The sequence below is a fragment of the Sapajus apella genome, unplaced genomic scaffold, assembly GCF_009761245.1.
Source record: "Sapajus apella isolate SASKATOON/1434 unplaced genomic scaffold, GSC_monkey_1.0 scaffold28, whole genome shotgun sequence".
In the NCBI taxonomy this organism is placed as follows: Eukaryota; Metazoa; Chordata; class Mammalia; order Primates; family Cebidae; genus Sapajus; species Sapajus apella.
Window position 1 is genome coordinate 12,124,323 of NW_022436968.1, and position 22,698 is coordinate 12,147,020.

General features: G+C 33.7%; 1 protein-coding gene across 5 annotated transcripts in view; it reads left to right on the forward strand.

Moving 5' to 3' along the window:
• The window catches only part of NCKAP1 (NCK associated protein 1), a 112,840-nt gene that overhangs the window by 89,138 nt on the left and 1,004 nt on the right, over window positions 1-22,698 (forward strand). For all 5 annotated transcript variants that reach the window (XM_032292741.1, XM_032292742.1, XM_032292743.1 and 2 more), the window contains 7 exons: window positions 5,932-6,025; window positions 13,126-13,208; window positions 13,666-13,746; window positions 17,041-17,134; window positions 18,955-19,071; window positions 19,660-19,769; window positions 21,247-21,336. In XM_032292741.1, coding sequence (XP_032148632.1) covers window positions 5,932-6,025; window positions 13,126-13,208; window positions 13,666-13,746; window positions 17,041-17,134; window positions 18,955-19,071; window positions 19,660-19,769; window positions 21,247-21,336 — 669 coding nt within the window. The remainder of the gene's footprint in view (window positions 1-5,931; window positions 6,026-13,125; window positions 13,209-13,665; window positions 13,747-17,040; window positions 17,135-18,954; window positions 19,072-19,659; window positions 19,770-21,246; window positions 21,337-22,698) is intronic.

The window sequence follows — 22,698 nt, forward strand, 5'->3', positions numbered from 1 at the left end:
AAAGTTTATCTTGTTAGGTATTGTCCGTTATACTAGGGTCTTTTATTTATTACAGATTTTATCTTAGTCTTTTATCAATTATTTTACAAAGTTAACTATTTTAGCCTTGTCTCTTGAGTATGAATGTTACCAAATATATTCTCATTCTTGAGAAGAAATGGAAGATGCTTATGTGTTAACATTTCTCTCTTATATTTAGAGTGGCTATATTTTCTCTTTCTCAAATATTATTAGAATTTAAAGTTAGGGGAATGTGGAGCTACAGTAAACAGTGTTGACTTTTTAAATATCCTTAAACTTAAGGATATATAAAGCTTAAGGTTAAGGATATTTAAAACATTTTTTTTTTTTTTTGAAAACTTGATGTTAGCTTTTTAGTAATCTCCTATGTGATTTTTTTTCTTACTTGACTTTCCATTTTACCTTTATAATAATAACTTCCATATTTTATTGATTTAATATTATAGTAATTATGATTATGTTTGGTATTTGTTTTTACTTTTTTGCCTCTCAAATACTAAATTCTGACTTATTTGAGGATTATATTTTTCAAAAAGCTTCATATGAAATATTTATATTTCTAATGTGGTGCCCTCATCATTTAGTTGTTCAAAATAAGGTTTGAGATCTCTCCTAATAACCCCAAGATGTAGTTCAGATTGCTTTGTATTCAACTACTTGTTTATCATTAAGAACTTGAGAGGTGTTTATTTGTGACTTTGTTTTCTCAGCTGCTGTGTACTGAGGCATACTTCATATGTATTCTTGTATTTTATTACATAAGAAATCCTACAGATCATAATAATGTTTCATATAGATTAATTCAGTGTGTTGTATACTAGTCTGTCTCATTTAAATAAATCTCTAAAAGTAATCATTCTGCCATTGATGACTCTAATTTTTTTAGTGTCCAATAAAATTACTTTCCTTAGAATAACCTAATTTTTGAAATTATAGAAACAGAAGAACTTACAGATTTTTGCTTCCAGTATTGGTAGGCTAGGTAATTCAGACCACCTTTTTTCCAAAGAACAACTTTAAAAAGCTGGAGATATGGAGATATATATATATATATATATATATATATATATATATGTATGTATCTATAAGAGAATCTTCTTTAAAGAAGAACTAGAAAGATAGTGAAATATTTGTAGGCTAACGCCAAGGGCAACCTGGGAAATTAGAGACATAAGCCCAGCTTTGGAAGCCACTTTTCACCCGGGCACGTGTACTAAAGCAGAAGTAACATTTGTAAAACTAAGCTGAATTCTGGTGGCCTTGGGGGGGCAAGGGTGTAAATAGTCAAAAACCTAGAGTGGAGCCTTCTCAAAGTGGAGCATGGGAAATCTGCTTAATTTTTCCCAAGCCGTCTTTACATAGACATTCCAAAGGGTTAGACCTTCAGGGTAAGGGTGAACTGGAAATGAATCACCCCTCCCCAGGATTTGCAGCCCTGTTTGTGCTGTCTCAGGCATCTCGAGTCTTGGACCTGGATTAATGTGGTCTTAGGTTAGCAGTGCCCCAACATACTTAGCAGATGCTAACACAAATCTTCTCTGGAGAAAGGTATCTTCATCTTAGGCTTCAGATGATTCCTGCAAATAATTGCCATGATAAAGTTATTGTCTTGTTTTCAGCTTCAAGCCTTCCTTTCTGTGCCAATCGCCTTCAATTTCTGATTCCTTCCTCCCTCTTGAGGTGTGATTTAACTTACTTCTACATTGTATCTTCATTATAAGAACTTGCAAATCAGATTTCTCACCTCTGCTTATTCTTTGCTCTAGTTTCCATCTTCCAGAAATTTGTTAACTTTTCTCATTTGGTCTATTTTTTCCCTGCTGTTTCCTTTTTTATCCTTTTTCCTTTTTTTGTAGTTTTATTCCTTTATTTTTTACCTCTGACTTGTGTGGATTTCTGAGGAGCAGTGTTAGAGATATTTAAAATTCTCTACGTTTAATCAGCACTTCTACATAGTTTACGTACTTGTTTGAGCATTTTTTTTTCTTTTCAACTTTTATTTTACATTCGGGGGTGCATTTGCAGGTTTGTTACATGGGCAAATTACATGTCACAGGTTTGGTGTACAGATTATTTTGTCACCTAGGTAATAAAGTACCCAATAGGTAGTTTTTTGACCCTTACGCTCCTCCCACCTTCTACCTTTAAGTAAGCCCTGGTGTCTGTTCCTCCCTTCTTTGTGTCCATGTGTACTTGATGTGTAGTTCCTACTTTTTAGTGAAAATGTCGGGTATTTGGTTTCTCTTCCTGTGTTAATTCCCTTAGGTTAATGGCCTCCAGCTCTATCCATGTTGCTGCAAAGGACATGATCTCGTTCTTTTTTATGACTGCATAGTAGTTCATGGTATATATGTACCACATTTTCTTTATTAAGTCTATTGTCGATGGGCATTTAGGTTGATTCCATGTCTTTTTTTGTTGTTGTGAATAGTGCTGCAGTGAACATACACATGCATGGATCTTTATGTTAGAACGATTTATATTCCTTTGGGTATATACCCAGTAATGGTATTGCTGGATTGAGTGGTAATTCTAAATTCTTTGAGAAATCTGCAAACTGCTTTCCACAGTGGCTGGACTAATTAACATTCCCATCAGCAGTGCATAAACACTTCTTTTTCTCTGCAACATCACCTGCATGTTTGAGCATTTTTGTAGAAAACATTTCTAAAGGTGGATCAAAGAGTACAAACGTTAACTTTTTTGATATTACCAAATATCCCTCTGAAAGATTGTAGCTCACACTCTCCTCAGCAGAACATTGTGATGCCTCTAAAAGCATTTTAGTCTTTTTGGAGTTAGTATGTACAGTGTTTTGGGGGAATTGTAATATTTTAAAGGTTATTCTGTATTTTCTTTTCCTTTTTTTTTTTTTTTTTTTTTTTTTGGAGACAGGTCTATCACCTGGGCTGGAGTACAGTTGCACATGCATAGTGTACTGCAGGCTTGAACTCCTGGGCCCAGCCTCCTCAGTAGCTGAGAAATATAGGCATGTACCACTGTACCCTACTAATTATTTTTTTTTACTTTTTTTTTGTTTTTTATTTTTTGAGACGAAGTCTTGCTCTTATCACCCAGGCTGGAGTGCAATGGCGCAATCTCAGTTCACTGCAACGCCCGCCTCCTGGGCTCAAGCAATTCTCCTGCCTCTGCCTCCCAAGTAGCTGGGATTACAGGCACCTGCCACCAACGCCCGACTAATTTTTGTGTTTTTAGTAGAGAGAGTGTTTCACCTTGTTGGCCAGGCTGGTCTCAAACTCCTGACCTCAGGTGATCCTCCTACCTCAGCTCCCAAAGTGCTGGGATTACAGTTGTGAATCACCATGCCTGGTCACTTCTTTGCTTTTATTTCTGTTTTTAAAAGATATAATCTAAACGGATATAAACTAAATATCATTTGATTGTATCTTTTTCTTTTTATCTGAAAGATGACCTTAATTATTTTAGTTACTGTTTTAGCTGAGGACTTTCTTGTTTTGTAGAGTAAATTTGTGTGCTAATTTAAAAAGTAGAGCTTCTTTATATTTGATGGTTGTGAATGAATTGTGTGTCAGATATAATCAACACTATGTACGTGTATTCATGATGAAACATGTTTATTCCTTTCAAGAGAAGAAAGCAACCATCTTTTTTTCTACTAAAAATCTTGGATGTTTTACAGATCAGTTCTTTTAGTTCTTTATGGTATCCTAAAAGACACTTTTTCAAATGAAGTAGGAAATTTATATAAGAACTTCGTTGAGAATTTTAACGCTTTCTTTTTAACACAGTACCAAGTAAATTAATAATTTAAAAACATTTTTGTTTCACTTGCTTTGTCTAAACTTATTCTAAGCCATTTCATTGGTAATTCCTATTATTACTGCCAGATTTCAGTTTGTCAATGAGATTAATCAATAGGTTTAAACATAGGCGCAAAGAGTAATAAGCCAGCAAATACTTTAGAGTAATGGTTCTCAAATTTTACTTCTCAGACCAGCAGACTAAGCATTACTTCGGAGCTTGTTTAAAATGCAAGTTTTTGATCTCTATCTCAGACCTGCTAAATCAGAAGTTGGGTATCTAGGACCCAGCAATGTATGTTTTTAAGCAGTCCTCTGGAGAATTTTGATGCACACTAAAGTTGGGGAGACCATTTCTTTGGGGATTAAGAACATGGATTTTAAAATGTGACATATCTGAATTCAAATTCCAAATTAACTATTGAATATCTTTGTAACTTTGGGCAAGTTATCCAACTTCTCTGACCTTAGTTTCCTCAGCTGTAAAAATGTGTTACCTGCCTCATTTGGATTATAGTAAATGTGATTGTAAGTTACCTTGTATAAGAACTTCACAAATGGTTATAGTTGCTCTTGCTATTAAACATGTATTAATATTTTTAAAATTGTATGTATCTTACAGTTTAGTAGTTTTTTTGTTTTTCCTTTTAGTGACACATGGAATAAGGTGCATTTTAAATTAGATGGTGTTGATTCACTGATACTTGATGGTCTGTTTAAAGTGCATGGTCACTGTCAGGCGTGGGCAATCGAGTTTGCATGTTTATTGAATCTAGTTTTAGGTTGGGAGAGTTTTGACTTGGCCCAGAGAGAGCAGGCAGACTAATCAGAGACCATAGAAGTTAAATTCAGCAAATAAATGTGACTAGAGCTTAACTTCTGATTAGGTGCATAATAAGAAATAATCTGAAGTAATATCATCCAACAACCTAAACAAAACTTAGTGTTTTCAAAAAATATTTCATGAATTTTCTATATAGTTTTTCCCTTAAATCAGTTGTTATCAACTTTTTGTTTGTAAAATACCACCATGGCACTTTATATGCTTGCTGCACCTTCCCAACCAGGTCTGCTGAATTGAAATATCCAGGAATGAAGCCTGTTTATGTGTATTTGGAAAGAACGCCACAGGTGATTGTGATGTATAGAAGGGCTGAGAACCAATATAGAGAACAAAAGTAAAGAAAATTCTGATTTAAAAGAACTTTGTAGAAATAAAGAGATCAGAAATTAAATTATAACTTATATTATGAAAGAACTGGGAAGTGTGATGGTGGTGAACTTAGTGATGAAGGTAGAGGGCACAGGTAACAGTGCAAGAAAGAACAGAATGTCTCACTCATTTCTCCATTGTTTTAGAAACTCTGTTTATTGTTGTCCAGGCTTATCTCTGACAGAATGAAATTAATTTTATTTGTGTTAGTTATAATTTTTAAAGTAAATTACTTTTTAAATGTTTCTTTTAAGGAGAATATTCTTCAATGAGTTATACTTTTCTTGAATAGTTATCCTTCACAGCCTTCCCTTATTTATATCTCTTCCTTCTTTTCCCTTCCCTTTTCTCAGTGGTCCCTGAAAGAGAAGTGGATAGATTATACCTCCATTTTATAATTTTTGTTGGGAAACATTGCTATAATATAATCCCCATCAAGTGGTACCATGCTCTACCATGTTATTCTGTCTCTGATTGTGTGTTTCCAGTAATAAACTCACTGTCTACAGGCATACTTTGGCCAGGTTTAACTTTAGCAAATTCTTTTGTTTCAGTTGGAATTTGTTGTTATGTCCATTTTAGTGTCTACTTTTTATTATTGGTGCCGATCAATGTCTGAGCATAAGATGACTCTTTATCCTACTGCTTATCTTTGCTGCTTTCCCTGAACTCCTTCCTTTCTTGAATTTGTAAACTGAAGGAAAACACTAACCTTATGTAAATAATTTTCAGATTCTTTTATTGAAACAACAACAAAAATATATAGCATAGAGCATCTGGATTTCATGAATTTTGTTTCCTCCTTGTCAGATTGTAATTTCCAAGCATGCTCTTACCTCGTTAACACAAAGAGGTCTGTGCCTGACCTAGGATCTTTCTTTTTTTTTTCTTTCTTTTTTTTTTTTTTTTTTTTAGAAACTTGTGGTGGAGAATGTTGATGTGCTAACACAGATGAGGACCAGCTTTGACAAACCAGACCAGATGGCTGCACTCTTTAAAAGATTATCATGTGGGTAATTCATGATACCTTTTATAAACATAAGAAGATCTTGACACTCAGTATTTAATTTTGGCTCAAAATTTGTAACATAAATACAAGTGGTAAATTATGAAAAGTACTCTTTAGCTTATGAAGAGAACTAGAACATTTTTGCAGTCAAAGGATCATGTAAGTGTGTATGTGGCTTATCTGTTTCACAATTTTTCTAAACCATACTGCTAGTATATCATGTGTCAATATTTCATGAATATTATCAGAATCAATTTGGTTTTAAACTCCTTAAATTTAATACAGTAAATCTACCTTAATTTAGACTAAAAGAATTAGCTTCTGAGCCTGTTAACTTTCTAAAAATCAATTTTATAAGTATAATTTACATAAATAAAATGTACCATTTAAGTGAACGATATTATGGATATTGACAAATGGATACATTTATATAACCATTGCCACAGTCAAGATACAGAACAGTTCCATCACTTTGAAAAATTATTTGCTATCTCTGTGTATTTGGTTTCCTGCTCCCATCTCTGGCCCCAGGCCAGACAACCATTGATCTTATTTTTCTCACGATATATTAAATTTTTGTCTGGCTTCTTTGACTTAGCGTAATGTTTTTGTTTTTGAGATTCATCCGTGTTGTTAAGTGATCAGTAATTTGTTACTTTTTGTTGCTAGCTAGTATTCCATTGATGAAAACCTGAACCTACAACTTAAAAAAAAATTTAATGTCTTCTTGACATTAATTCTTTGTGGGAGGTATATTGTGAAATAACAGTGAATCTTAAATATTTATTAAAGTGTGTTCAGCCAGATAACTGTTTTAGATATACTTGAATTAATGTTAATTAATGTTATTTTCTTTGCTTTTTTTACTTGAACTGTTACAATGAAGTTATTTTAAAATCATACTTTTTGATTAATTTAAAAGCCTTCTTAACACTAAAAAAAGAATGAAATCCCAAATAAAATACTCTTTGTATTTGAGAAAGCCAGAGAACAAGTTTATTTTTCTAAATAAAAAATAATCCAGAAGAAAACTAAAGCCATACATGTATTTAACATACTTCATATTTGACATTTTTCTCTTAAATGCTTTAGAAAAATCACCTTATTAGGCTATTTTTTTCCTGTAAAATTTACTTAATTCTTATTGAATAAGAATTTGCATAAAATTAAAGATTACCTTATAGGACAGATCAGTGGTTGACAGGACTAATAAAGGGAAAGCAAAGAGGGAGATTTTTAGGGTGATCAAACTGTTCACCACAGTGGTGATACAAATCTATCATATGTCTCATACAGTGCATACCACTATGTGTTATATAGTGGGAACACATACCTATATATGTTAACATTTGGGGCTGGTGCAGTGGCTCAGGCCTGCAATCCCAGCACTTTGGGAGGCCAAGGCAGGCAGATCACTTGAGATCAGGAGTTCGAGACCAGCATGACCAACATGGTGAAACCCTGTCTCTACTAAAAATACAAAAAAAAGTTAGCCAGGCATGGTGGCACATGCTTGTATTCCCAGCTACTCAGGGGGCTGAGGCAGGAGAATTGCTTGAACCCAGGAGGTGGAGGTTGCAGTCAGCCGGGATTGCACAATTACACTCCAGCCTAGGCAACAAGAGTAAAACTCCATCTCAAAAAAAAAAAGAGAGAAAAAGAACAATTTGAAGCTGTACACCAAAAGGAAAAGACCATTTTTTGTGTGATACTTTATATTATATGATACTTAAAAACATAAAATTAAAAATACATGAAAGACTTGGTAGCATTATAGGGAGAAGGAGTATGAATAAATAGGAAATGACTTTTTAAATCTCTTGTCTTTTGTTATTGTTTGTTGGTTTACTATCTATTTTTCTAGTCCTTTTTCTTTATTTTTTTTTCTTGTTTTATCCCATTTTTTAATACTCATTTGACCACCCCATTGGCCTTAACTCTATTTACTTTCCTACTAACAATCTTTTGACTGTCCCATCTAGTTAGAAGCAAATAATCCACTGCAGTGTTCAATACTTTGTTTATTTACTCTCATATTTGTGGAATTGAAGCAGTGGAATTTGTTAAAATTCCAAACAGAATTTGCAAGTTTTCAAAATAAAGTTCGTAGTCTTTTGTCAAGATTCTGCTTCCTTGAATGTTGTATATAATAGTGGTGATTCATAACCACTAACTCTTTGGCCATTTTGGAAGTGGCCAAAACAGAAATCTAAATTGTTGAATATTAATGACCCATATATATCAAATTTGTCTTTAAATATAATTTTATTAATTTTTTTCTATAATTTGGAAAAAGAAACGATTCATTTGAGAGTGACTTATTTAGGAGAGTAGAGAGAACTACTTTTTCAGCAATTGAACTGTCTTCCAAAATGTTCTCTTTTGTTTTTGATTCTTGTGTGCTTCTTTCTCCCCATGTCCATATCCAGAAGTCAATGTGTTTTTGAAGGAGTTTTTCACAGTCAACAAGCACATGAGATAAAGCATTATGACTTATTAAGTTAGGTCTGAATTGGAAGGCAATCTGGAATTTATTCATTTATTTTTATTTTATCTATTTTTAATTTTAATTTTTTCGACGGAGCCTCGCTCTGGCATGCAGGCTATAGTGCAGTGGCACAATCTCAGCTTACTGCAACCTCCTCTTCCTGGTTTAAGCAATTCTCCTGCATCAGCCTCCAAAGTAGCTAGGACTACAGGCACATGCCACCACACCCATCTAATTTTTGTATTTTTAGTAAAGATAGGGTTTCACCATGTTGTCCAGGCTGGTCTTGAACTCCTGACCTCAAGTGATCCACCCACCTTCACCTCCCAGAGTACTGAGATACAGGTGTGAACCACCATGCCCAGCCTTATTATCAGTTTTAAGATTTCCTGTATGACTTGAGCAAATCTCCTTACGTCTGTGTTTCATAATTTTTATTCTCTGACCTTCTGTTTCTTGGGACTAGGTTCATTGCTTTACTGACTCCCTGATTCCAGACTAGAAATATTTCTAATTTTCCTACAGCAGTTTTTTCTTTTGAAAACTCATTCTATAAACCTATAAGTTGCCTCCAAAGATCTTTACTTTGTCAGTACTTCGGATGTTATCGTTTCCTGAAACTATTCCACCAGTAAAAATCTTGAACTTTGAAATTCAACTCTTAGATCATAGCCATGTCTTCTAGCTCTCACACTCCTTTGTACCTATTGAACTTTTTGTTCTAGCTCATTGAAACTTTTATGCCTCCCTGCTTTCCTGATGACCTCTTCCTGGCTTTATGTATTTTATTCATTCTGGACTATGAAATTTGGTTAGTGCATTCTCCCTTATGCTGTCATACCCTTGACTTTTTGCTGCATTCATCCCCACAAAGCAATCTTCCTGATCCCTAGAAGGTCTCCTGCACCCTGAAAGCCAACTACTGCTTGTGAAATAACATTTTTTAAGTCTGTTGTTAAATTGGCCTCTTATTCATCTTACCACCTATCTGTCTTTGAAAGTTTTTGACTAGTTTGTATTCATTGTTTGATCTTCCCACCTGTCCACTCTTGTTATACTGTAATATGGCTGCTTTCCTGAAACCTTTCTGAAATAGTTTGTTAGTGACTGCTTATTTGCAAGATTTGGTCCTTTTTCCTCAACTCTCATTCTGTTTATTTCTCTGTAGTGTTTATCTCTTTTATGCTTTTTATTAAGGCTTTATTTTCTTTATCTGCCAAAACTTTTATCTCTGCTCTCAACTTCATCATTTATGCAGGTTCATCTTTTATGTAGTTTCAATTTGTGATACCTTACTCTTCCATTTTTACTCTGCAATTCTATTGGGAAAATTTCATCCAAAATTTTCTCTTCCCTTATTCAGTCTTACTAGTGAGTCTTAAATATTCGTCCTCAGCCTTCACTCTCTTTTGTTGATCTACAGATGTTTAATACGAAGTACTAATTTGACCAGGCTTCTCAAAGTATAACCCAGGGCAAGCAGACACTCCAGAGTTCTGATTCAGCAGCTGAGGTGGGGCCCAGTAATCTACGTTGTTAAAAAGTTCCAGGGTGGTGCTGTTGCTTGTATTTTAACAAGTCCTCTGGGTCGTACGGAATTACACTAAACTTTAGAAACATTAATAGATATTTTCAGCTATTTGACCCACAGGTTTTTCATAACATCCCTGGAATGGGAATTATCTCTTCCATGGCAGGTATATGTAGGTGGAGAGAAAAAACCTGATAGTTTCTTTTTTTTTTTTTTTTTTTTTTTTTTTGAGACGGAGTCTCGCTTTGTTGCCCAGGCTGGAGTACAGTGGCGCGATCTTGGCTTACTGCAACCTCCACCTCTTGGGTTCAAGTGATTCTCCTGCCTCAGCCTCCCGAGCAGCTGGGACTACAGGTGTGTGCCACCATGCCCAGCTAATTTTTGTATTTTTAGTGGAGATGGAGTTTCACCATATTGGCCAAGCTGGTCTCGAACTGCTGACCTCATGATCCACCCACCTCAGCCCGCCAGAGTGCTGGAATTACAGGTGTGAGCCACTGTGCCCAACTGATATTTTCTCTTTTGACTATTTTGTTGTCTCTCTCCCCATCCATCCAGTGACTCACACTGGAAAACTTGGACATCCTGATTCTTTCACTCTTCATATTCCACATGTAGTAGCTGTGTCTTATAAATGAGAGTTTACAAATTGATGTGTCACATTTCGTCCAAAACTATACATTGTTTGGCCATACACTACATTAAATTTTTAAAAATTTTTTGGTCGTTTTTAAAATGGGAAGAGTCATTTCTAAACAGAATTCTTTTCATATAACTCTTTATATTTTGAAAAGCCTAAACAGGTCCCTCATTGCTTGAAGGATATAGCATAAACTCCTTAGCATGACATTCAAAAGCTGTTATTTGGATTAACGAAATAATTGACCAGCATTGCTTTTCTGCCTGTCTCCCACTACCTATTTGCTTGCCTGGTCCAAGACCCACATAGCCTCTGTTCTAGTGTTAGTTCCTTGGGAAGTTAGTGGATGTTATGTGGGGTGAAGGGAAGTACCAGTGGTCAAATGGTTTGGCAAATAATCCATTAAACAGTACATTAAACAGTATTTCTTATTGGGAAGTATCTTAGAACTTTTAATGTGTCATTATTATACACATTCAAGAAGAGGTTGTAGGGTATAGTCTTTGCAAACTTGATTAAATTCTGGGTACCATACTTTGGAAAATATATGGCTATATCACAATGAATCTTCTCTGATTCTTCACTTTGTTCTTTGTCATTTTTCTGAATTTGTCACTGCTTATTTTCTGGACTGGAAGGCTTTTTTCTTCTTAATCCTCCTTTAGACCCAACTTGGATAGCATTTCTCAGAGAAATCTTTTCTTTCACCATCATTTCTTCTCTGGGTAGTAACAATTTCCTAGTCTCCCCCTTTTTATTTTATTTTATTTTATTTTTTTTTTGAGGTGGGGTCTCACTCTGTCGCCCAGACTGGAGTACAGTGGCTTAGTCTTGGCTCATGCAAACCTCTGCCTCCTGGGTTCAAGCGATTCTCTTGCCTTCAGCCTCCCAAGTAGCTGGGACTACAGCAGGTGCCACCATGCCCAGCTAATTCTTGTATGTTTAGTAGATTCGGGATTTCACCATGTTGGCCAAGCTGGTGGTCTCCAATTCCTAACCTCAAATGATCTGCCCGCCTCCGCCACCCAACCTAGTCTCGGCTATCTGGGTATCAGGCACTGTGCTGAGTGCTACAGGTAGATGAAAAGATTAGGAGTAGTTCCTGCTCACATGGAATTGTTAATAAATTTGGGCCTTATTTTGTTAACATGAGTATTTTAATTCACCTTTGGCTTATATTAGGCCTATTTGGATGGTTTAATAAAAGATGCTGTGGTCAAAGTTCAAACAAGTTACACAGAAGGCAGAAAGTTAAAAATAAAACACTTCTCTCTATTCCTACTCCTCAACTAGTAACTTTAATTAGCAGTTACTGTAGTATACATCTCTTTGCAGAAATTTGTTATGTACATACAAATATTTGTGTATATCTTTTATTTTACGTAAATGGAATTATATTTCTTAGTTTTCATGACAGCCCATTTAGATTGTCTGCTATTTGAGGTCTAGATCATTATTCTGTTTATATTTCTTTTAGTACATAGTATAATGCTTTGTATATGGTGTTCAACAAATGTTCGTTTGGCATTAAAAAATGTGAAGATATTGAACCATCATATTGACCCTTCCAATCCTACTTTGTTAACGGAGTTTTATTTTTTTTTAGAAATGGGATCTTGCTCTGTTACCCAGGCCAATGTGCAGTGGCATGATCATAGTTCACTGCAACCTCAAATTCCTGAACTCAAAGGATTCTCCCATCTTAGCCTTCCAAGTACTAGGACTGCAGGCTCTTGCCACCACATCCAACTGATTTTTTTTTTTTTTTTTTTTTTTGCAGAGACAGGGTCTTGCTATGTTGCCCAGGCTGCTTGTGAACTCCTAGGCTCAAGCAGTCTTCCCAGCTCAGCCACCTAAAATGCTAGGATTAGACGTGAACCACCATGCTCAGCCTTGAAAATTTGTCAATAATTTTTAGAATAATGCTCTCTAACCAATATGTAAGTGATCACATCTGTTCATGGACTTCAGCAAACTGGTCCTGCCAAAACGGCTTGTGTTCTCAACAGGCAATTTTTGTTTCTTAACTCAAGACCTTAACAATGTAAGAATTTAGCACTGCTGAGTTCCTGGGCCATTTGAGGATTTAACTCCTGTTCACTCTGATCAGCTTCTTTTTTGCCTAGTCTCTCTTCCCTTTTTCCTGCCCCTACTATTTCTGAAATGGAGTTATAGTTAGCTACTTGTGAACCATCTATCCTATTTAAAAGAACACAGTATACTCCAATTGATGTAAACTATAGCTACTTAAAATTTTAAGCAATTTAAATATTAGCTATCAATATCTTTGCCTCTTTAATCATTATTGTAATCAAATTGCTGTTAATTGTGCCTTTTATCATAGGAATTTTAGGACTTTAATACATTTAGATTTTTTCCAAGGTTAAGAAAGAATCCAGTTCACACTTTTTATTCTCTTCCTTTTGTTTCTTTGAATTTAGCTGTTGACAGTGTCTTGAAGAGGATGACAATAATCGGTGTAATTTTATCCTTCCGATCATTGGCACAAGAAGCACTTAGAGATGTAAGAAACCATTTCAATATATACTCTATATCCAAACAATCCCTTTAAATTTCTCAGAAAATTGAAAGTTACTTTTCAGATTCATATTTGGCAATGATACAATTAAAATTCCAGTTTTAGTAATTAGAGAAAATAACATACATAGAAATTAGTTATTTAAGCTCATTTTTTGTTTTAGTACTGCTACGTGGAGAGTATAACTTGCATGGTTATTGTAGTACTTTTTCAGTGCTCTTTATTATCATTTGAATATTTTCCATTTTTACTGTACTTGCTTTAATATTGAATAATTTTGAATGCATTTCATTCCTGTATGTCTTGGAATTTTGGAAAAATAAAATTAGGTAAAGTAAAATAATTTTTATGAAAACGAGAATTAATCAATTGGTAATATTTTTTAAGTATAGGGGTTGCCATTGAACAATAATTCTGTATTCTTATTTGTAATCCTACCTAGGTCTTGTCCTACCACATTCCTTTTCTTGTAAGCTCAATTGAAGATTTTAAGGATCACATTCCAAGAGAAACTGATATGAAGGTAATAATATAATTTATAGTTGGCATTTATAGTCTCTAAAATGAAATATTTAAATTACATATGCAGTAAAATATAATAAATATAGTTTTATATTTATATAATAAATATAATAAGTATAGTTTCTATTTTATAGTGGTTAGTTTGCACGCTTGCCTTTGTAATTGAATCTAAAGAGCTCAGCACCAAAATACTACCTAGGCATTTTGAAAGTCAGTCTTCTTTGATCACCTATAGCAATGCAAAATTGACTAAAAATAGATTTTTTTTTCCTTAAATGGATAGCTGTTTATACATGGTCATAAAGAAAATTAAGAAATATGAGGCAATGAAATAATAGTTGTGTTGTTTTAAATACAGTAAAATTCAATAAATTTTTAAAAATAAATGTTAAAAGGCCATTTCTTATAAAAGGATGTAATTATAGGCTGTAATTTTAAAAAGATTTTTAGTATTCTGTTTTTAAGTAATATATATAAAACAATGGGTTAGTAGCCTTCTGTGAGCTTACAATTTTTATTTTGAAATCTATTGAGCCATGAAATCCAGCCATTCATGTAATCCTAGCAGTGATTGACCAGTGATTATACATCTAGTAAGTGATACATCAGGACTCACATTTGTGTTTTCTAAGTTGACATATTTCTTAGATTGTTTCTTTTTCACATATCTTGAAAAACACTGACTGAAAAAAAATAATGTCTAAACTCCTTCGAATGACACCAAAACTCAAATTGGTGCCACTCAAACTTTTTGAGATCTATTTTCTACCACTTCTTTCTTCCTTCTCCCAGTCTCCTCTTTCTTACTCTGCCGCTCTTTTTATATGATATTCTGTGAGCTAACTAGATCTTTCTGTTGCAAATTCTCACAGCTGTGTTTTACCTTCTAATTTATTCTACTTGAAAATACCACCCTTTTCTCTTTCTGCCTTTTGAAATCCTGCGTGTATTTTAAGGCCAGATTCAATCGCCATTTTCTAAAAACCATTCCTAGATTTTCCAGTGATAAAGAACTTTTTTCCTAGTGTTATCAAAGAACTTGTTTATCCACTGTGGAGTTGACTATACTCTGCCTTGTGTTATATTTTTCTACTTATATTTATACTAAATTGTATATATCTTGAAGATCAAGACTTTATTTTTTGTTGTTGTTGCTGTTTCTCTTACAGTGTTTTGCACAGAATAAACATTTGAGATCAGTGATTGTCTTATGATTTTATGATTGAAAACTATGTACAGATAGCTCAAAATGATTTCCTAAGTAGAAACACTAAAGAAAAAAATAAAGTTAAGAAAACAAAACCTAATTAGTTCTTGAGAGGACACTGGTGTGCAGAATTACGAGAATTAATTAATATTCTGAGCAACCATTCAGTTTTCACCTGACCTAATCATGCTTTCAATAGAACTTAACTGTTTTTTTAAATATATTTTTCAACAGCTTTATTGAGTAATAGCTCATCTATCATAAAATGTACTCATTTAAAATGCACAATTCAGTGGTTTTTAGTGTAGTGACAGAGTTTTGTTCAGCCATCACCACAGTCAATTTTAGAACATTTTCATCATCCCAAAAAAGAAGCCTTGTACCCATTAGCAGTCACTCCCCATTCTACTCCTTGTCTGCCATCCCCAGCCCTAGGCAACTTACTAATCTACTTTCCATTTAAGTTAGCCTACTTTGGACACTTACATAAATCATCATTTGTAGTCCTCTGATACTGGCTTCTTTCACTTAGCATATTTTCAGGATTCATACATATTACAGCATGTCAGTACTTTTTTTTTTACTGATTGTTGAATAATGTTTCATTGTATGGATATACCACCTTTTATTTATTCACATCAATTGATGGACATATGGGTTGTTTTTACTTCTTAGCTATTATAAGCAATGCTACTGTGAGCATCCGTGTATAAGTTTTTATGTGAACGTATATTATTTCTATTGAGTATATACCAGGAGAGAATTGCTGGGTCATATGAAAACTGTATGTTTAGCCTTTGAGGAACTGCTAAACTGTTTTCAAAGTGGGTGTGCCATTTTGCATTCCTACCAGCATTGTTTGATGATTTCACTTTTTCTGCATCCTCAGAAATACTTGTTATTATCTGTGTTCTTAATTATAGCCACTCTAGTGAATGTGAAGTGGCATCTCATTGTTTTGATTTGCATTTTCCTGATGGCAGATGATATTGAACATGTTTTTATAGGTTTTTGTTATTTGTATATCTTCTTTGGAGAAATGTCTATTCAAAGCCTTTTGACATTTTAAATTGGGTTGTCTTTTTTATTTGTGAATTCTTCATATACTTTGGATACAAGTCCATTAACAAATTCATGATTTGCAAATCTTTTCTGTAATTCTATAGGTTGATGATGTCTTTTAATTTCAATGAAGTCCATTTTTATCTATTTTTGGGGTTTTGTTTGTTTGTTTGTTTGTGCTTCTGGTGTCAATCTAAGAAACCATTGCCTAAATGCAGGGTCTTAATGATTTGTGCCTATATTTTCTTCTAAGCATTTTACAGTTTTTGCTTTTACATTTAGGTTTATTATTCATTTTGAATTAATTTTTGTGTGTGAAGTAAGTAATAGATTATAAACATTTTAAACTAGAACTTAATCCCTGCCATGTTCTTATTTTTTCTAAGCTATACTGTTTTACTTCATATTTTATACTAAGGTTTGTTGTCACCATATCAGAGGTAACCAGTTATATAGATAGTATTTATCTGAGGTTATTGAACAGTCAGAATATCTTGAATATTTGATATCTATATGTGATACAGAAAAATTAGTTATTAGAAATTCCCTTATCAGATTTTTAAATGAATACTCCTTAAAAACCTATTATAAGTAATTTTTCACGTTTATAGATATGATATGATTAGACATTAAACCACTGTAATTTTTCTTTAAATTACTATGGACATAAACATAGGTCTAGTAATATTGATTCACTTTTGTTCATGTATTTATCTTTTCTGACTTGATATTTTATATTCATGCCTCCGAGCAAAGTGGTAACTTTAGAATGATCCAGCTGAAATGTGCCACAGAAAGTATACAAGTTTTGTTTGGCCCAGCAGTAGGAAGTTAGAACCAGCAACACTTCACACAGTGTTCAACCTACCTTGAATCAGTTGTTCAATATATTTAGTTATGTTGTAGTTTCTGCTTCAGCCAAGTTTCTGAAATTCTCTGGTGTTCTAGGCAGACTAATAAACAGGGAGCTTTCTCAGAAATTTGTTTAGACTATTTACTGCTCTGTAATTCGTATGTTTTTATCAGGTTGCAATGAATGTGTATGAGTTATCGTCAGCTGCTGGATTACCTTGTGAGATTGATCCTGCATTGGTAGTAGCTCTTTCTTCACAAAAATCAGGTAAAATGCATTAGTAAATATTTAGTGTTCTTAATTAAAGTTACCAGGGCATCATAGGTACAGGTATGATATTTAACCATATATTCAAATGCCTGCTTTGCCTTAAGCTTTTTAAATTTGTTATTGTTATTGCTGGTAGTTGGAATATATCAGTGCATAAAACACAAACATCCCACCTTGTGGAACTTGAGATTACTGAGCCATTTAGTGTGTACAGATGCAGCAGTCAGGAGGATTCAGGTCTGAGCCTTGAGCCGTTCTAAGATTTAAGAGCTCAGGGAGAAAAGGAAAAACCACCAAAAAAGAAATTTAGAGAAATTGAGAAGGCAGGACCAATGAAGTAGAAGAAAAACCAGGAAACAGTAGTTTCCAGGAAGATAAAAAGGAGATGATCAGCTATGTAGAGTTAATTGGTGGTACTGAGAAGGTCATTATCAGTGAGGTTTTATGGGCAAAAGGCTGATTAATGAGTACTTAAGGGAGAATAGGAGAAAAGGAATTGGAGATAACTATAAGAATACAACTCTCTCAAAGAGTTTTATTATAAAGGGGAGCAAAGAAATAAAATTATTGTAGCTGGAGGCAAGAGCAAAGTAAGAGAAGGATATTTTAAGATATTATTTTTTAAGATATTATTTATAATATCTTAAATATTAATTTATATCTTAAATATTATTAAAATAATTTTTTTAAAGATATTATTATTTTAAGGATATTTTAAGATTGGAGAGATTATAGCATTTGTATGCTGATGGGAGATGGTCCAGTAGATAACAAAAAACGGAGATCTAGAAAAGGGTATTCTGTTTTTATTGGACTAGAGTTTATTCATCATCAAGAGTTTGTACAGTGTTATATAAAACATTTAGAAATTTTTAATACCAGCCCTTTAAAATGTAGTGTTTAGAATGCTCTAGATAGTTCTGGATTTCTCTACAAAGTAAACTACAGCATTTCATCTATTTCTACTACTAAAATGTTCCTTTTTTTTTTTTTTTTTTCATTTAACAATGCTTTTAGTTTCCTCATTCGTACTGTATGTTACATTTAGTCACCTGGATAATTATAACTGTTACTTGATTTGCTACAACTGTATTTTTTGTAATCAACCAAATCTTTAAAACGTATTTTGGCTTTTTTCTTATATTCAATTCTTAATTACGTCTAATGGTGAATAGTAGCCTAAATAACCCACAATTTGAGTGCATATCACAATAAATGTTTTAGAAAGGGTTATGTCTTGAAAACTTTTGGGCAATTTTTATTCATGACTAGTTTCTTCTGTCTTCTAAAATAGATTGGAAACCCAGTCCACTTTCCATATTTATATCTCTTAAATAGTAAATTTCAAATTATAGTCATATCTATTTCAAAAAGTAAGAATTGTTTTGGTGATTTTTCAGAATAATTTATGAGATAATAAGTTTTCTAAATTATAAATAGAACTTTCTCATAAAGTAATAATTTCTCATTGGTTTTCAATTAGGAAATTTTAAGATCGCAGTTATCCTAACTATATTTTTTGTTCTATAATCTTACAATTAAGAGAAATGAAATCTTACTTTGCTATATAATCGGAGCTCCTTGAAATATGCCTAAGTAATGATAATAGTCAATACTTTAGTAACATAAATTGTTTCTACTTTATATTTTAATAACCAAATTTTCACCTATTCTAAGAATGCTAGTAAAGTATTTTACTATTTCTAAAAAAAAGTCAGTCATTTTTAAAATAAAAGTGTTTTGTCTAGTTTAGATTATCAAATCTTAACAAATCTTGAAGAAATACCTTGATTTTATTTTTAATTTTTGTCTCTTAGAAAACATTAGTCCAGAAGAAGAGTATAAAATTGCCTGCCTTCTCATGGTGTTTGTGGCAGTTTCTTTGCCAACACTGGCCAGTAATGTGATGTCTCAGTACAGCCCTGCTATAGAAGGTAATAGTAGTTTAAAAGTGTTTTGGCAATGGAAAAATCATGTGTTTTGGTATAGTAGATACTTTTCTCTTCATACTTTGCTCTTTTATAATGAAATATGATTTTTAAGTTCTGCCACTAACTGGCAGTGGAACCTGGGGTAGTCTGTTTCCTTTTATCTAAACTGCGGTTTCCTGATATATGAAATGTGTGGAAGTAAGTTCATGTGTGCCTGCACGTGTGTAGAAGTTAGTGAGGGAGTATCCAACTCATAGGATTGTTTTAAGGATTGAAAGATAAAATGTTGTAAAGCAGCTAAGCACTTCTTTTTTGTTTCCAAGATACTATAAAACTGATGTGTGATTTCTTTTACATGTTTTCAGAAGTGTTTGCCTGTTTAACATATGCATGATCATTTGCTGCTCTCTTGCTACACTATTTTTAAAACTTCAGTGTTCATGAAAGTCAAAGGAGACCAAGTTCGGTCATGTTCCAACTCTACTCTTAATTATGCCACTATTTATGTAGATTGTGAAGTCATTAAAGATTTGCCTTCTATGTATTATTTGCTATTTTGGGGTCTGCACAACCCTATTTGCATTTTCTCAGGACATTGCAACAACATTCATTGCTTGGCCAAAGCCATCAACCAGATTGCTGCAGCTTTGTTTACAATTCACAAAGGAAGCATTGAAGACCGTCTTAAAGAATTTCTGGCGGTAGGTATAATCAGATTACAGAACTCATCACGTTTTATAAAGGAAACTAAAAATCAGAACTACAAAATATAAGAATAACTTCTCGGGGCCGGGCGCGGTGGCTGAAGCCTGTAATCCCAGCACTTTGGGAGGCCGAGGCGGGTGGATCACGAGGTCAAGAGATCGAGACCATCCTGGTCAACATGGTGAAACCCCGTCTCTACTAAAAATACAAAAAATTAGCTGGGCATGGTGGCGCGTGCCTGTAATCCCAGCTACTCAGGAGGCTGAGGCAGGAGAATTGCCTGAACCCAGGAGACGGAGGTTGTGGTGAGCCGAGATTGTGCCATTGCACTCCAGCCTGGGTAACAAGAGCGAAACTCCATCTCAAAAAAAAAAAAAAAAAGAATAACTTCTCTTTATTTTTACATTTTATCTAGTGTCCTCTCACTTTGTTTTCATATTTTCTCAGGTATATAAATTTCAGTCTCCTTTTATTTTTATTTATTTATTTTCTTTTTTAGAGGGAGAAACAGATGAAGGCGGGGCATTAAAATTGAGGAGCAGTCAGTTATCATTTGCCTTAGACTTGGAAGTCCCTTTCCCAATTCTAGAGCTCTGCAATATGACCTTTTTTTCTAAGCTGATGTTTAGACTGCCCTAGTAATTATCCTAGATTTGAAAGAGAAAAAAGCAAAGGAAAATTGAGGTCAACAGGGAGACTCTAAAAAGACATATTTTACTTATTTCCATTTCTTTGGAGAAAGACCATTAATGGGTGATAAATTAATCATTAAAAATACTACTCCCTATCAAAAGAGAGGAGTGCTAAATGTAGCCTCATGAAGCATGCTTTTTAGTTTCTATATCAGTGTAGTTCTTCCTCTTCTTTATTACTATAACCTTTTCCATACTTTATTTAGAGGAAAGACCATGGCGTACTGAACTCTAGAACATTTACTTTTTTAGTTATAAATCCTGTCCGCTTTTTAAAAAAATAATTTTTAAATTAAAAATGCAAATATAGCATTGACTTGAGGGGAAAATAACTTCTATTTCAAGAAAAACAGTATTAAAATTTTTAAATATTTATTTCCATTTGCAGATAATTTCTTCAATCTTATAGTGTTTCTGTGAAGTCAGATCCAGTGTGAAACTGTCTTTTTACTTAGTCAATACAGATATTGGGATAGGATAAGAGAAAATAATTTGAATCATTTTAAAAAGCAGACTTGTTCTGAAAAAAATCAGTTTTAAAGACCAATAAGAATATTTGATTACATTTATTGTGTTAGTGTCTTTTTGTGCCTTAATTACTCTTTAAATTATTGCTTGAATATAGAGTATCTAAGCTCATCTTATTTGTTATTTAATTGCTCATTATTTTATATATAGCACTAAGTGATTGAAATGTGTTGAAAGTTGAAGCATACCAAAAGTAAGTAACTGATGAACCTGTTATTAACAAGCTCACTTTATGTGTATGTATACTTTTAAGCTTGCATCCTCCAGTCTACTGAAAATTGGCCAGGAGACAGATAAAACTACAACAAGAAATAGAGAGTCAGTGTATTTACTGCTAGATATGGTAAGTCTCATTTTGATTTTTACTAACAATAAAAAAGTTCCAGTCTTTCCTGAGAATCTTTTCTGAACATTTTAGTTGTTGAATACTTTTTTGATCCCTTTTATTCACTTCACATAAACCATACCTTTCTAAAATTTGCAGAGAAGACTGACATCACTCATATTTTATCATTTTGGTAATATCAGAAAATAACAAAGTCAAAGGTTAGCATTAACTGTGAGTATTCTTTTATGAACAGTTTTTCCACCTGTTGGAAAACACTTAGGCCTTATATTTTTCTACTGTAATGGTTTCAACTCTCTTCTAGTTTTCTGATTTCTCTACATTCTGACTCTATTGTGCCCATCTGCCCATTCTGTGTAATTTTCTATAATTCTCTGTGCCTAGTCACTTCCCCCTCTGCAGTAATTGTGAACCAGCTCTGCTTGTTTCTACCACATGGCTCTTTCCCCACTTAGAGTCATCTTCCTTATCTGCAGAAACTGGATTTATCCTGATGACTCAGCACACCCCACAGCTCAAATCTTTTTCCAAATCATTCCTGATTACTTTGGCCTATATTAATCTTTCTTCCATTTTGAATTCCTCTAGAATTTGCAGCTTTCCATTTAATTATAGTTGGTCTTATGTTTGGTTTTTCTTCCTAGCTTAGTCTTGGATTGCCAGTTAGAATTGATAGCATGGACCATATTTTAAGTATTTTTCTTTTTTTTTTTTTTTTTTTTTTTTTTTAAAGACGGGGTTTCACCATGTTGGTCAGGCTGGTCTTGAACCCCAGACCTCAGGTGATCCACCCGCCTTGGCCTCCAAAGTGCTTGGATTACAGGTATGAGCCACCACGCCCGGCCTAAGTATTTTTCTATTGTCTTTTATTTCTAGTATATCAATGAGGAATACCAAAGTGCTCAATATATTCTTGTTGATTAAATAATTTCATTGAGCTGGGCACGGTGGCTTATGCCTGTAATCCCAGCACTTTGGGAGGCCAAGGCCGGCAGATCACCTGAGGTCAGGAGTTTGAGACCAGCCTGACCAACACAGAGAAACCCCATCTCTACTAAAAATGCAAAACTAGTTGGGTGTGGTGGCTCATGCCTGTAATCCCAGCTACTTGGAAGGCTGAGGCAGAATCCTTGAACCCGGGAAGCAGGTTGCAGTGAGCCGAGATCGTGCCATTGCACTCCAGCCTAGGCTACAAGAGTGAAACTCCATCTCAAAAATAACAATAATAATAATAATTTAATTGAGAAGTAGTACTTTTTAAACATTTTGATACACATTCACTGTGGAATATTTACGTTTTAGATTAAGTAAAAAGGAAATAATATGTGTCTATATCTAATAAGAACAGTATAGAAATTA